This window comes from Dermacentor variabilis, chromosome 4 (assembly GCF_050947875.1).
Source record: "Dermacentor variabilis isolate Ectoservices chromosome 4, ASM5094787v1, whole genome shotgun sequence".
Lineage (NCBI taxonomy): Eukaryota > Metazoa > Arthropoda > Arachnida > Ixodida > Ixodidae > Dermacentor > Dermacentor variabilis.
Window position 1 is genome coordinate 122,192,618 of NC_134571.1, and position 15,399 is coordinate 122,208,016.

The 15,399-nt window shown below is 45.4% G+C and overlaps 1 protein-coding gene across 2 annotated transcripts in view; it reads left to right on the forward strand.

Annotated features, from left to right (window-relative positions):
- The window catches only part of LOC142579697 (uncharacterized), a 113,840-nt gene extending 101,469 nt beyond the window's left edge, over positions 1–12,371 (forward strand). For both annotated transcript variants that reach the window (XM_075690171.1, XM_075690170.1), the window contains 2 exons: positions 8,144–8,264; positions 9,969–12,371. In XM_075690171.1, coding sequence (XP_075546286.1) covers positions 8,144–8,264; positions 9,969–10,884 — 1,037 coding nt within the window. In that variant the 3' untranslated portion in view covers positions 10,885–12,371. The remainder of the gene's footprint in view (positions 1–8,143; positions 8,265–9,968) is intronic.
- The last annotated feature ends 3,028 nt before the right edge of the window (positions 12,372–15,399 follow it).

The window sequence follows — 15,399 nt, forward strand, 5'->3', positions numbered from 1 at the left end:
TATTTCACTCATTTTATTTTCAAAAATGCCAAAAAAAAAAACGGTGTACTTAAATTTGTGCACACGTTCAAAAAAAGAAAAGAAAAAGAAACTCATGGAATCAAAAGTACTTCAGGTACCCGCACTACGGCATGCCTCATGAAGTCATTATCATAGTTAGGAGAGCAGATAGTTGCGCTAGTTGGTTGTGCCCCCCCCCCCCCCCCCCCCATACTGAAGAAGCTTGCATTACATTAGTTTGCAAAAGTTTGCATCATCACAGGTGGGCAAAATAGGCATAACTCGCTCACAACAAATATTTTTGCTTAATGCTCACTTGCACTCAAACTCAACAGAATATCAAAAGCCCGAGCTCATTCGGTCTCAGTCTCGCCAGAATTCTATTCAGCTTGGCTCACTCGAACTCACACTCATCCAAAATATACTCAGCCGAGCTCCCTCACAGTATGACTCGTGGGTTCGTCTGAGTTCGAATGAGTCTCAGTGAGTCGACTCACAAACTTGCCGACTCAAGCGGTTTAAGAAAGAGGCCGACGTGCCGCGCCTACGGTTTTCGCGTGGCGAGCGCGCTTGACGTCAATTCAGTTTGCGCAGGCCACCATTTTCATCGTCTGTCTGTCTATCGAAGGCGTGTCACATAGCTAACTATTTTGTTGCACGTTCGTCTGTAAAAATATTGGCACGTGATTATTATGCCTTTTAAAACTTAGTTTACTGCAGTGCGCGCAGAGAACCTGCATTTCCGTTGAATACATATACCACTTGACTTCGCAATTTGAACACATCAATTATTTGTTTTACTAGTACGTGACACGAAACACTTATAAGCAACAAATTCTGGACGGAGCGTATTGGCGTGCGTTAAGCAACATCACCTCGCGATAAAAATGTGAACCTTATGCAGCCCTCTTTTTTTTTTTTTTTGCTCTCGAGCACTTGCACCTAAAGTAAACATATTTTTCGGAGTGGTCGGTAATGATAATTAAACAGAAGTTCTGATAGTTGGTCTTACTATATGGTAAACGTGTCCGTGTGCATGCCTCAAGTGCACTAAATTGCGTTGTTCATTGGGGGCAATGTTTATTGAAGAAGTGGCATCACTCGCACGGCTCCAGTGGTGGCGGGCGGCGTGGCTTGTCTGGGTGGCCTTCTCGCGGACCGCCATTTTCATTTTCCCATGGCTCAGTTTAGCGGAAAGTTTTCCTCCCCATGTTTAGCAGGTGGCAGCTTGTACACTTTGAAAGGCTGACACCACCCTAGAACAGGGCCCAGGCGTTCGTATTAAAGGGCTCTCTATCATTGATGCTAATTAAGAGACACATCATGGTACATGAATACACTTCCTTTGATATCGAGACTTCGGAGAAAAGTGTTTACCATGCACGATAGTGAGAGGCGATCCGCAGTACTGCACTCTTGTGAAAGCTTAGAAGAAATGCTAACTTTAAAATCAATTTTACCGTAATATACACAAAAAAGTACACATATACAGAGTGTCCCACATAACTTGAGCCAAGAATTTAAAAATGCAAGGCGCGTCGGAAGCGAATTGAACCGAACGCATACTATACGCAGTAGCCTACAGCAACTCTTCTTTTTCCTCATAACTCACTAACTAATTATGTTTAATTACCCAACTTTATAAATTATTGGCTGGGGACCCCAAGTATGACACGGAGATTTGTAAAGCACCTTCACAAACCACCGATCGAGTTGTTTCCTTTACGATAAGTCTCACGAATTCTTTTTTTCAGGGTTGCAATGAAAGCGCGCGCAATATGAAAAAAGAAGCCACGTGACGAAGCGCTTGCGCAGCGGTATTGTCCTTCTCTCAAGCGGGCATGCGAGCTACGTCCTGCCAATGCACGCTTCGTGGTCGAACATTTAGGTGGCGGTAAAGCTTATTTCTATGTGCGGAGCTTTCACACAAAACGCCTACGTCCAGTTTTAATGTGTCGGCCTTTGGAAGGGCACGTGCCGCGCCTCGTTAAGTGAGCTTGGCGAACGTTTTCGCTAAATTTAGCGATGTGAGAATAAAAAAATTGGAGGACGCTTAAGCTTCGCCTTCAAGAGTGGAACGCGATAGCGTTCCCGTCGACCCGCGAAGGGGTGTAAGACAATGGGCTACGGCGCAGCGACTACGCGCCCCGCATCGGACGCGGTGAGCGTCGAGCAACGCAGCGTTCGGCGCGACAACGAAATGTGCGCCTGAGCAAGCGACGCACGCCTGAGCCTTAGAAACAGCTCGTTTCTAAGGCAACACCGCGTTCACTAGAGGCGCTTTTGTACCGCTTTGAAGCATCGAACTCGTGGCTCAGTGGTAACGTCTCCGTCTCACACTCCGGAGACCCTGGTTCGATTCCAACCCAGCCCATCTTGGAAGTTGCTTTTTATTTATGAAGTGACTGCCGAGATTTATCGCTCACTGCCAACGCCGCGGACGCCGACACCGACGCCGACGACACCGGCTTTTCTGCGACACGAGCTCCTTAACGCTATCGCGTTAAAATGGTGCTCTGCCAAAGCGCCATCCAGACCACGACTTGGAACAGGCTGCGTTGCACGCGATCGTTGGAGCCGTGCTAGCATTACCATGGTTCGTTGTTTGTCAGTAAAGTTCCCCCCAGCCACCAAAATACATAAAGCCCTTGTGAGCTATACATACGACACGTTTACTGTATAGTTCAAGAACCTAATAAGGCACTCTTTATTACCAAACACTGTGAAACAACGTTTACTCATTCACATCACATTTTACATGAATCTGGACAACAAGGGTACGGCAGAAGGCTACAATCCAAAAGTTGTTGCCTTCACAGTTCTGTGCTTTATAAAATTTAAAGAAATACATTTGATGTGTTAAAGTAAAGGAAAGGAAGGCAACTTATCCATATTTAAGGCGTTAGCAGGCTTTGTGCGGGCATTGCAGCAAAATTCAATGAAATATCATTGGTGAATCGCATGACAAGGTCGGTCCATGTCAGCGCGTGACAAGAGAGGCAGCATTGCGACGCGCCTTATACTCAAACTAAGAATTATAAGGATGGTCCGCCAAATTTGGTGGCAAATAGTGGCACAACTTTGCGAGTTGTCACCACCTTACAACAGTGCTTAAATACGTGTGCGTAAAGGTTTATTATTGCTAGCTAGAATTGCTGTATTTACTCTGAGCATCAACAACGGTATTACAAGAACGGTATTAGAGTTGAGAAGTTCGAGTGGCGCCCTCTCGCGAGTGACGTCATGGCTAGGATGCCGCTCGCTTCGTGCATGCTACGGGCGAACCACGAATGATGACTGTAGGCTGCTTGCTGCGGTCACGCCTGGAGTGCAGCTTGATTGTCATTGAAACTGCGTGACTCGGGAAACTCTGAGGCTGCGTTATTCGCAGCTATGTATACTTAAATGAGTCTACTGCTCTTGCAATGCAGACGCTCACCACGTATGTCGATAAATACTGTTGAAATAGAATGCCCGCAAGCTCATCATGCAACATTTTTACGATACGTTGCCAGAAACGTGGGGATTTCTTTTATTACTTAGTTACGGCAGACACTGCATTTTATACGGAGCCTTTTACATTACCTTGTCATTTTACACGAAAATGGCGAGGTATTCACACCTTGCCATTAGGTGTGAACATTGGAAATGCGCATATGAGGCGGACACTGCCTACAAACCTTCAATCAATCTTCTGTTGCCCTGATGAGTCGTGCTATTCAAATGTAGGCACTACAAAATTAATATTCGCAAAAGAAAGCGTTTAGACGCTCATTTTCTATGAAATGGCTAGTGACTACTGCCTTCTCTCTCCACAGCATTCACACAGAAAAAACATTGTTCACGGCTCTTAGTATACGACTGCATGTCATATGTAGCATATACTTCCCGAATACTTTGACAGCAATCGTCTCAAATAAAATTGTTGTGGTTAAGAAGAAAGCTCGGGGCCCAGTCTGATTTCTCTACTCAGGTATTCGTAAACCGCAGAAATGCTTTCGTGAGAAAACCACTGCACCTATTTGAATGAAATTTGTTGCATTTGAGAGAAAGAGTTAAACTCCAGCTAGCATAATTATAATTTAGGATCTGAATTTTTTTTACAGAAATATTCGGAAATTGATAAAGTAAAAAAAAAACATAAAAGCACGAAGTTCGCAAATCCTTAACTCTGCACCTCAAACAGATATCACAGTTCTCTAAATTGCGAGTTGGATTATCACATGCGGATAAATTGTGTATATATGTTTACAGCTTACGTGGAATTGTTAGTGTTTACGAGGGTTTTCCGGAAGTCCTAGTTACAAATTAGCGGTGTATATCAAAGCGGGATATAATGGATCTACTTTGTACAGTTTAGATGTACAATTAGGTGCAGTTTACGAACTTGTTATATAATTTTTCTATTGCTTAGTTTCTTCAAGGTTCTTAATTTTAAAGTATTTTTCAAGAATAACTGTTCACACAAATTGAAAATTAACTTAATAGAGCTACTAGATTTGAACATTTTCTTTAAATACAACGAACCTTATCAAAACCAGCGCATTGGTTGCCCCCTCCTCCCCCCCCCCCCCAAAAAAAAAAGGAAGCGTTTCCGTTCCCACTCATTTAATAGAAGCTCCCGAGCTCAAGCTTCCTTTTAAGATCGAGAGCAAAGCCACTAAAGGCTACGTAATAGATCATGCAATGCCGCAGCCTTCATTCGACGATACTGCACACTCCTCTCATTGCGTCATCAACCGGCCTCGTTATGGCGAGCTACGTAATGCTCGCAAAGCCTATCATGTCAATACAGCTTCGAATTGAAACCACAGAACAAACCTTTACAGCGCCAGTGGGAGTGCCTAGGTAACCTATACTCTGCCGAGCTTCAGCTGCCTAAGAGAGGAGAACTAAAGTACCCTGTGCGTTGCCATGTCCCTAACCGTCTTGCTTTAATTACAAACATAACAACTCACTTCGTCAGCCCCCGCAGCACCACCGCAAAAGACACCACAAGATTCCCATGAGTGCATTTGATTTTTGACACTTCAGCGAATTATTATAATTTCAGCCCATCCCACACAACTAATGGGGTTTCGACTTCTTGTTGGCTCCAACCGTACGGCCTCAGAGGCACATGCCGCTCAAAAATCTTGGCCGAGCAGCTGTGTCAGCTTTGCAAAAAACAAACCTGTCATAAGTGTTCCTGAAGCAATATAAATCTAAATCACTGACCTGAGCTGAGTGTGAAGCATTAAAAGGGGCGAACTGCCGGCCACTGCCAATTGGCATACTGACAACAACTGATATCTTCAATGCATTTTACTTTGTGTTGCTGCCTCTTGACACGGGCGTCAAACAACATAATTTTGGACCGCAGTGCACAGAGAAAATGGGGACGACAGAATCTCGGTTTCAGTGCTATAGTTCAGTCCTCGTGCGAGTGCCAGACGTCTCGGTCCCCAAACGCGAAACTTGGGTATTTTACCATGTAATACTAGCAGTGACAAAGCAAGTTCTAAAGCATCAAAGTCAAGGTAAATGCTGTAGAAATTATATATGTAGCAAGATTTTGTTACTTGCTTGTTGCACCGCTGAAAAAAAATCCCTCTGTTCGCTCAACCGGAAAATTCCATTCTACTTTTCACTTTAGACTTCGATTATCCGTCCAAGCTGCCGCTTCAGGAATTAAAACGTCGCATGAAAAGTTTGCAGCGCGTTGGAACGAGCTCCGTTGGCAGAAACTGTAACGCTGCCTTCGAGAAGTAAGTTCTTAACACATTTCTCTAAATTTTTACGCAAGAAAACAGGCGAAAAAGTTATGTGAAAGGATCGCGAGAAGATTATTAGCATGGCAAACTACAGCGAAGAAACGGAAATTCAGTGGGAGGCACACGCACGCTGCGCGGACTCTACCAGATGACATACGCGAGTACTGGCCCTGACGACCCACAAGTGGCACTCGCGCCGTCCCTGTAGGTCCTGCTCGGGGCTAATTAATTAACCGTAGCGACATCTGCGCTGCGCTGAGCTTGCGCCTTGCGCCCTCTGGCGACGCCTACAGAGCTACTGATAACGAGCTGACACACTTTGCGAGTGGCGCTTCGTGTGGCACCTAGTTTCGCGAAGTTGGCACTGAAGTTGGCAATACCACTGGGAAAGTTAAGTGGGGAAAATTCTGGAAGGCGCCTGGGCCTACGTGCTGGCTCCGATTTGCCTGCAAATTTGTTCCCCATATTTAACTAGCAGTATGGGCAACGAAAACGCAGAAATCTGAGGATAACGATCGTTGGCCGTTGGCCGTACTTCCTGACCTTTACTATATATATATATATATATATATATATATATATATATATATATATATATATATATATATATATATATATATATATTTGTATACCCGGGGATATTAACCAGGCACACGGGCGTTCTTTGCATTTCGCTCCCATCGCAATGCGGCCGCTGCGGCAGCAACAATATTCACCTATGCTGCATTTGAAGTCAGGGCTTTGCGCATTTATTTAAAGAAAATGGAATGTATAAAAACTTGAAAATATTTGTTGCAGCGTTTTATGTACCATTTGGAGCAACAATATTCGTCTACGAACGGTACATTTCTTCATTTAGGACGTCATTAATAACAGAATTAACAGAGTGATTATTTATGCAGTCTAAGATATAACGAGCATGTGGAAGTGGCCACACATGAATTGCTGCGCTATATTAAATTACTGAGCCCTCATATGGGCGGATTCGATTTGACACCACTGCTTTCGCATGTCGATTGCTGTCTTGCGGTGCGATTGCTTGTGATCTTGTCTTGCGATCGCTGTCTTGGCAACACTTTTCACCTTCCCTTACACAATCATAAGAGACATCATTTCTGTCATAAAAAAAAGAAGAGAAACATTCTTCGAGTCATTAGACTGTTGAACAATTGTTTGTTGATGCCCAGCTTAATATCTTTTAAATACAGCGGCGACGTAGTGTTGCAGAAATAGAAATGACACACTGAAACCTACAAGAAACGAGTGAAAACCGCACACGGAGAGAACACAGACAACACTGGCTCGTCCATCGACTCGGCTTGTGACTGCTTGCCACCACCGCTTTATGGGCTCCCTATTCGAACGATTTCAAAGCGCACATTCTTTCTTCTTTTCGTTACATATTTAACAAAATTTTGTGGAACAAATATTTACGGGGCTTGGCTTAGGCAGCAACGTGTCTATTCTTTTACTGAAAACATTGTTCCTGCAACGTGATGAGTTTGAAACACAATTTACAACTGCGGCGCCATGTCTGGCAGGGACGGGAAATTTGCCTTGGTGTCTGGGGCCTTGTATAGTGAGCATGTATTGTGAACTTAGCCAGTCACGTCATACGTTCTCTGCTGCCTCTTATGGTTCTTATACCTCTTATGGCGGGCATGGCTTAGCGGTGTGAGTTCAAAGCGAAATGACGGTAATTAAGGCGGCATGTTCTTTGCCTCCTATCAAACACTTGGAGATCGTTCGGCAGATAAATAAGTAGCAAGCTGGTTTTAAAACAATATCGGTAGGCACCCAGATTCCTCTTTCAGCAGGCTTGGAACCTCTTTAAAGAAATACAGTTATGTATCCGACGCTGGCTTTTGAACCAGAGTCCCCCAGCATAGCAGCCCCTGTCTCTCCCCATTAGGTCACGTGCACAATTTGTTTTATTTATTTTTAGAAATTGGGCAAATGCATCAATGCAGGATAGTGCCATGTGATGGCAACATTGTCTTTTCTACCGCTGAGCTGCTAGCTTGCGGTTGTGTTGACAAAATTTTCATTTTGACAAGAACATCCATCAATGACAACAGTCCGTCGTCGTAACCTTGCTTCTTAAACACTTTACGTAGTTTTCTCAGATTTTTATTAGAATATAAGCATGTTCGTCACGGATTTACATCGCAATTCCTTACAGTCATAAGGTTTATCCAGATGCTGTGAAGGACGAGACATAATTTCGTAAGGTACACTGTCTTACCCTGTAGCCGGGTAACGAACGCCATGTGATATGAAAGTAATCCTTTACCAGTAAACGCTTCAAGATATGGGTCAGTGTCAAAGCAGACGTGTTGCTCTTTGTAATGGTGTTTTACTTCGCTTCCTTTTCTTCTTTTCTTGCACAGGCTACACAGACCACACCGGGAAGTTTATAAGGAAAATCAACGAACACTTCTTCATGACCGACCCTGAGGTTCTCATATGGACGCACTTTCCTTACGACGAGATGGAAAAGAATTACTCAAGGTGAACCGCACTTTGTTGCGTTCGCTAGACTCGCTTTCTTGCGCTGTCACGTGACGCACATTACTGGTGAATATCCGAGCACGGAACTAGCCTACGTTCTTCTTTGCGGCGACATTTCACCACATGAATGAATCGTACTGCTTTTGTTTACCTAAAGCACCAAATGCAGAGGCCGGAGTTAAGAGCGATAAGCCTGGCTGTCTTAATATCACGCCTTTTAGAAATTTGCTTCCGTAATATAAAACGACCCTCCACTAAACACAGCATCAGGCTCAACGTGGCTTACACCAACTACTTTAGATGGAAACTTCAGTTATTTGGTTTCGCTCGCCCATGCGTTCAGTTACTAAGGGCTTGCAACATGTATTATGTAACTGCAGTCATTACTACAGTCGGTTTGTACGTGGAAGAAAGTTTGAGGTGCACGCCCGTAAACGACCTTATTTCACCCCGATAACTCGTCTCACGTAATTCGGTACCTGACCGAGTTCCGAAACTGTCAGATTAAGGCATCTGCTAAAGACATCAAAATTTTGTTATCCGCCTTAACCCTTCCCCCCGTGCAGGGTAGCCAACCAGAACTACCTCTGGTTAACCTTCCTGACTTTCAATGCACAATTTCTCTATCTTGTTGTTCTATCCCACTGCAAGAAATGTCCACTATTGAAGATTACATTTTGAATGTGGTGGCGTGGCGTTTCAAAAAGAATTTCGGGTAGCGTTCAAGGGTGCCTTGATTTGTGGCGGCTGTGCCGCACGTCGATGTTTTCTGAGTGGAATAGTACGGCGTTTTTTAGAGAAAACTGGAACTTTTATCAGTTTGTGTATTGCGTCATTGTTAAGTTAGTTGTACCCGGCCTGCCCGAAAAACACTAACATCTAACCAAATAGATTCAAGAAAATTTAATGTTTTCAGGCTCGTTGATGTTGTCTTATGTTATTTGACACTGATGATTTGCTCCTTCACTCTTGTGTTCAACAGAGTAACAATTTTGAAACAGAGTAACAGAGCAAGATAACAAACGTTTTCCTAGCAGAGTCCGACTACCTATCATATATGAAAATGGCTGAAATACTGAACGAAAGCTGCTTGCTTCAAGAAATGTGAATGTAACGTGAAGCATTTCTATGAAGACGAGCAGTACTCACATGCATTTCTGGGCGACGAGAATTGCTTGTCGACTGAAGCAAGCTGCTGACGTGCAGTGCTCACCTGTCAGACGCTACTGATATCAAGATGGATTTGCCAAATTGGAATAATTTGGCGCATTGTTGTGAAACTTACAAAAGAATGAGCATTGCTCTGGAGGTCTGTTAGCGTAAATCTTCCTCTCATCTCAGTTTTTCTTCTGGACATGCAAATTTGGTTGGCTTTCAGCAAAACGCTTACAGCAAGGGCACTGAGAGGCATCTGTTAAGAAAAAAGAAGCTGAGCTATAGAAGCACTTCGATCATCTAAAAGCAAAGTATAAATGTACCCTCATAGTCAGGATTGAGAACAGGCCCAGCTCTCGATCATGCGTCATGCGTCACTAACTTCTATTTCACAGTATTTCACAATCGGGTACTCTCGAAGGCAGGGCACGGCTACGCGCACTAGTGTTCTCGCTTGAACCGCGTTTACACGTCGTCACTTAAGCTGCAAATATAGCGCATGTTGGTGACGTATTCTGACATTTCTTTGTCCCCTTTCATGACATCCAGGTGGCAGTTACTGGAGAAGCACCTGACACTCGACGAATTCAACTCGCTTCCAAAGGTGACGCCGCACTTCTTCCACCTCAACATGCGCTTGCGAACGCGGCCGCAGAACCCCATCGTATTCAAGGTGCGCACGGAGCTACGGATCGCCTCGCACGAGCCGATGCGCTACAAGTTCAAGCTCTACCCGTCCGACGAGACGGAGAACGCAACGCTCAACAACTACGTGTTCTGCCACCTGCTCGAGGACCGCTGCGTGGCCTGCTTCGGCGTCACGCCGCCCACGGAAGGACGGTACATCCTCAAGATCTACGCCAACCGCGAACGCGACATGCGGGGAGCGGCCGCTGGAGATGGGGGCGCGGCAGCGGCCAGCGCCAGCCTCCAGAACATCGGCGTCTTCCTGCTGGAGTGCCTCCGTGCCAAGAAGTACCTGGTGCCGTACCCGCTCAACGAAGTCCCGTGGGGCCCGACGCAATCTTTCTACGACTACAACATGCGGCTCGTCGATCAGACAGGGCCCGTCATCGTGTCGTGGGGCGCCAAGCGAAAGCTGACCATCGACTTGTCCGAAACGATGCTTGTGAGTCATCAGCTGCTGGATGCGGACAGTGTCGAGATGGACCTCAAAGGCATGATCACGCGCGAGGACAAGGATCGTCGCGTGACGTTCCAGATTGTGCCTCAGCGTGTGGGCATGTTCAAGCTCGTCATCTTCGCCATGCCCAAGCCCAAGTTCAAGGGCAAATGGCGGCTTCCACTTGTGGCCACCTTTCTGATTGACTGCAAGCTCACCAGGTTGCAATTGGACGAAGAACTGCGGCTGGCGCACCACAGGCCACCGCTGCCAGAGGAAGACAAAGAAAAGGAGAATGAGAAAGAGAAAGGGAAGAGGGTCCGGATATCGGCAGTGCGATAGGAGTGGCCTGTGGGTGGGCACGAATTCGGAGTTTGAACATTCTGAGGCCACGACTGTCCAGTTCAACTTCCCAGGAAAGACAAGCGATGTGATGGGGACTGCATATAATTTTTGGGGGTGTCGCCCAAGGCGCGGACAGTCTGACAACTGGCCCAGCACACATCATCAACTGCGTCCTTCTTACCAGGAAAATGTTGCATGAAGCTTGCCGCCCTCTGCTCGGTGCTGTGTCTTGGTCGCCTGCTCCTCCCGAACTATGGGACGTGACTGTAGTCTTTCCATTGCCACGACGACATGCGTGGCGCCATTTGCCACTGGTTTCCCAATGGAACGACGGTTTGCAGGCAGTATTACAACGAGTGACTGTTATGGTATACAAGACGTCAGCAGCGCACGTGGCTCTTCCGTGTAGGGAGTGCCAACGTAACAGTAGCATTACTCTTCACTATTCTTCCAAGCCTCAGTGACGGATGTCTCTACTAGAGGAAAACTTTTCATAGGCAGTTCTCTGGTAGAGAGCTAGGGTCCACTTCCCCGAGTGAAGGTCATGCTTGCCTGCCTTTGCTGGTTAGAGCTAATGGGCTCTTGTCAAACTTCCTTGGACTACCTCGTATCGAAGGTTGGCTCTTCGACCTTTTTCTTCCTACTCTTATGGTTCTTCGGCAACAGCCAGAGGCTTGTGTCAGATGCCTCCATGCGTCTGCGCTAGAAGTCAAAGTGTCTAGTTTTCTCGTAGATATCTTAGTCCTACGTGATAAAATCGCATGTACAATGTAATCACCTGTCCCATTACAGGAAGCTCTCAAATGTTGGTACGCTTTTTTGGTCCTGTGGCAAAGGCAAAGCCATCAGCAAAATTTGCAAGTGTTTGCTAACGGCAAACAAGTGATAGTTTTCGATGGTGATCACTTGCTCATATAAGTGCTATGGACATATCCTAGAGCAATAAAGCTTAAGGCTTTACCTTTCAAAACTTATTTTATTATAAAAGAACATTAGATACGGAGAGAAATCAAGATACAAATTTTTTTTTTCGTTTATCTTATTCTTATGAGTATAGTCCGAATGACTTGTAATAAGTGGAAGCTTATTCAGCCGGTGCCTGTACGGGGCATTCTGGCGGCTGAGCAGCGCTGTAAATCTAATGCTTTAACTGCCGAAACATCGTTCAACGTTCATTCGGCACTGGCCGTAGCGGAGTGACCGAATGAATCCAGAAAGGCAACGTTTTCCGAAACGTATCCACTTTTCAATGCGTACTGCGCATTTGGCCGGCCGGCAATGATATGAATCCAAGTGCCTTCTGGTAGCGTGGTCATCTTCGTAGTTGAATGCTAGAATATACATATTGCAGAAACCTCAAAGAAAACTTGAACGATAACCAGTGTTAAGCGCGTTGTCCGTAACAAGGAGCCAGCAATTTTTACATTTATCTTGCACTTATGTAAATCAATTACTTGAAAATAAATTGTTCTTGTTGAAAATAATGAGCGTCAATTTAGGGCTTATGGTCATCTTGGGATACTTCAAAGTCAGTCTATGATCAAAAATAATATGTTGGTTGTACAAGCAGACACAAAAGCAGCAAGGCACACAATTACAAAGAATAAAGGAAGTTTAGTCCGTTTTATACTTCGCGAGAACTGAAAAAAAGAAAGAGGAGGAGGATGCAGTGGTATAAAATTCTTTAGGGAAATATGGGCCATAGCAATGCTCTTGGCTCCGTGCCCTATAGTAGAGAATCCAGGAAGGACTATGTGTGGAAGAGCAGCTACAACAGTGATGAGCATCGTATATGCGTGCTCAGAAACCATCCGGTTCACTCGGCGGCGAATAATGCGCAGTAACACACTGCCGATACGGAGGCCAAGGTAAGTTAATTACGCTTTCATCTGAAGAACTCGGTCATCGAGCAGCTCAGTGAATGAATTGCAATAGATTTAGCGCGTACTATTCAGTGTAGTCCAGAATTTAACTAAATTCCAAAGGCTTCACTACAGTTGATGCGAAAGCGAACTTTCTTTCTCCCATTTAAAATGTATAAACAAGCAATCGCGCTTAAAAAATATTTTAGAAATACTGAAAGTCAGGCAATTCATTCACCATGTTTCATCCCTTGCGGGAATTAACCTCGTAAGTGAAGCTCCAGCTGTGTACAGTTCCACAAAACAATTGTTATTTATTTACTATACTAATTATGTGCTAAGTTTTAACTCAAATTGCACATAATCGTTCATTCTTTTTGTACATATGTGCTCCCGATGGCCAAAAATAAAGGAGAACAACTTGTTCCAGTTATTATTGGCGTTAACTCTCTTCTTTACAGGTACAATTCACAGGAACATTACGGCTAGAGCAATGTGAGGAATGCTAAGGCGCAAGGGTTTCATGATACGGCGGTGAACAATTATTCAGAGCTACGATCATAAACGCAAATACTGTACAAATTACAACGAGAAGTCCCCAGTAGGGAGAAATGCACCGTGCTACGAAACGCAGCGCAGAATGTTCTCAGAGTTCGTGCGGCGGTTGTGGCGGCGGCGCGGCGTAATCCAGAACGTAAATGTCCAGGAAGAAGGTGCAGTCCCGGAAGTCGCTGGCGTAGGTGGCGAAGTACAGGAGGTAGCAAAAGACGAACACCCATTCTGCGGCAATGGAGAATGAGGCGCTGGGCGGGTACTGGGCAGCAAGCGACAAAAGAGACAGGGAGACACGTTAGCCGGAGTTATGGTGGTCAACGCGATTAAAATTGGTCATGGCGCTACTGATCTCACCATCCTTTCCGTGGAAACTGCTGCACACAAAAGCGCGAAAATCGCAGCTTTTTGCATAAGACCTAGCGCTTGTCGTTAGAACTACTGGCCCGGCGACATTCCAGCTTCGCCTAAATTACCGCCATACATGTGCTTGCAACATATTGGCTAGCCCAAGCAAGGCTGGCCCGTAACCCGGGCATCTGCAGTAGCGCAGCTCTACTATAAAGCATCCAAAAACGTTAGGCAGGTACAACGCACGCGCTGGAATGTATGTGAAGGGGGTAAATAAACCTGACTAATAAGGTTGTTACGAAACGAGCTTGCGACTTTTTCCAAGCTTTAGTTAGGTTGGCTTTAAGTGACACGCACTGGAAGACGTGCGAATGCTTCTCACCTACATTGCGTTATTTCTAGCGTAGGTGGATGAAAGAAAAATAAGAAAAGCATGCCCATTTTGCCACGGTCAACGATATGCATACCCACTGTAACAAAGACAGCTGCTGGAGTCAACTTTACCACAAGGGGACCTGTCCTCATCAGTGTTCTGAGGAAGATAAGGTGCCATAATGAAAACGTTGCCTACAGCGACATTGCTTGTGACGATAAATGGGACGAACCCCTGCTGCTATTGTCGGGCTAATTAATGATTTGAAATATTTATGACATTCACGCCCTAAGTAACCATTACAGTATGCCGTGGGGAGTTTGAATCATCTCACATTTAGGGAGCGCGAACGCTTAAGGAACGCCCAGAAATCGCGAGACATTGATCTGCGGCGATTTTTGTTACGTCTTTTCGACCACACCATCGAGACGTGTGCACCCGATGTGGTGACGTAATGGTTTGCGCGTTGCGTCACGAAGCTCGAGGGCGCGGTACCAAATCCCGGCCACGGCTGCCGCTTTTCGACGCGGGCGAAATGCAAAAAACTCCCGTGCACCGCGCATTGGGGTGCACGTTAAAGCTCTCCATGGGGTCAAAATTGGTCCGGACGGATCCACCACGGCGTGCGTCATAATCATATTGCTATTTCAGCACGTAAAACCCCAGAAACTCAATTTACACATGTGTGCAAATAAGCATACCAAATAGTTATTTCAAACAGAGAAATATGCAACTATCGCATATCACACTCAGTCGAGGCACTTTGTGGCAATCGACATTAGGTTTGTTTGTGGCCTGAACGCTGCATTAGTGCGGAATTCAACGTCTTCTGAACGCGTCTATTTCGAAATCACTGTCAGTGGAGCGGATGGCATTGCTACCTTCGTGTAATGTTCCAAGGGTCAAGTTAAAAACTGTAAATGTTCCTAGACAGCCGAAAACACGACCGTAGCTTTACCCTATTCGCATTCTTTTTTCTCCGGGCTGGTCTGCGGCTTCACCTGCTGTTGGCGTCCTCACTACTGCAGTGCTATTGACTAAAGCACTGACGGCACGGTAAGAGGGCAGCTCGATGCCAATTCTGTCGAGAAAAAAACAGTTTGCTATCAATTTTCCAGAAATGTATACTTACGTTGCGAGCGTACTGTTGGAAGAGACTTTGGTTGACGTACTCCGGAGGGAGTGCTTCGAAGAGGCGTACACTCATACTTCGCAAATTGTACGCAGGTTCGCCGAATGTGTCGGGTTTGCCCTAACCAGAAAAACAGGCAGGCGACGTTTCGTCATGAGACACCTCCATTAGCGTGCAAACTATATGATTGAATTAGAAGTTTTCTATAGCAGTCAGAGCCTTTCTTTCTTTCTCGAAATTTT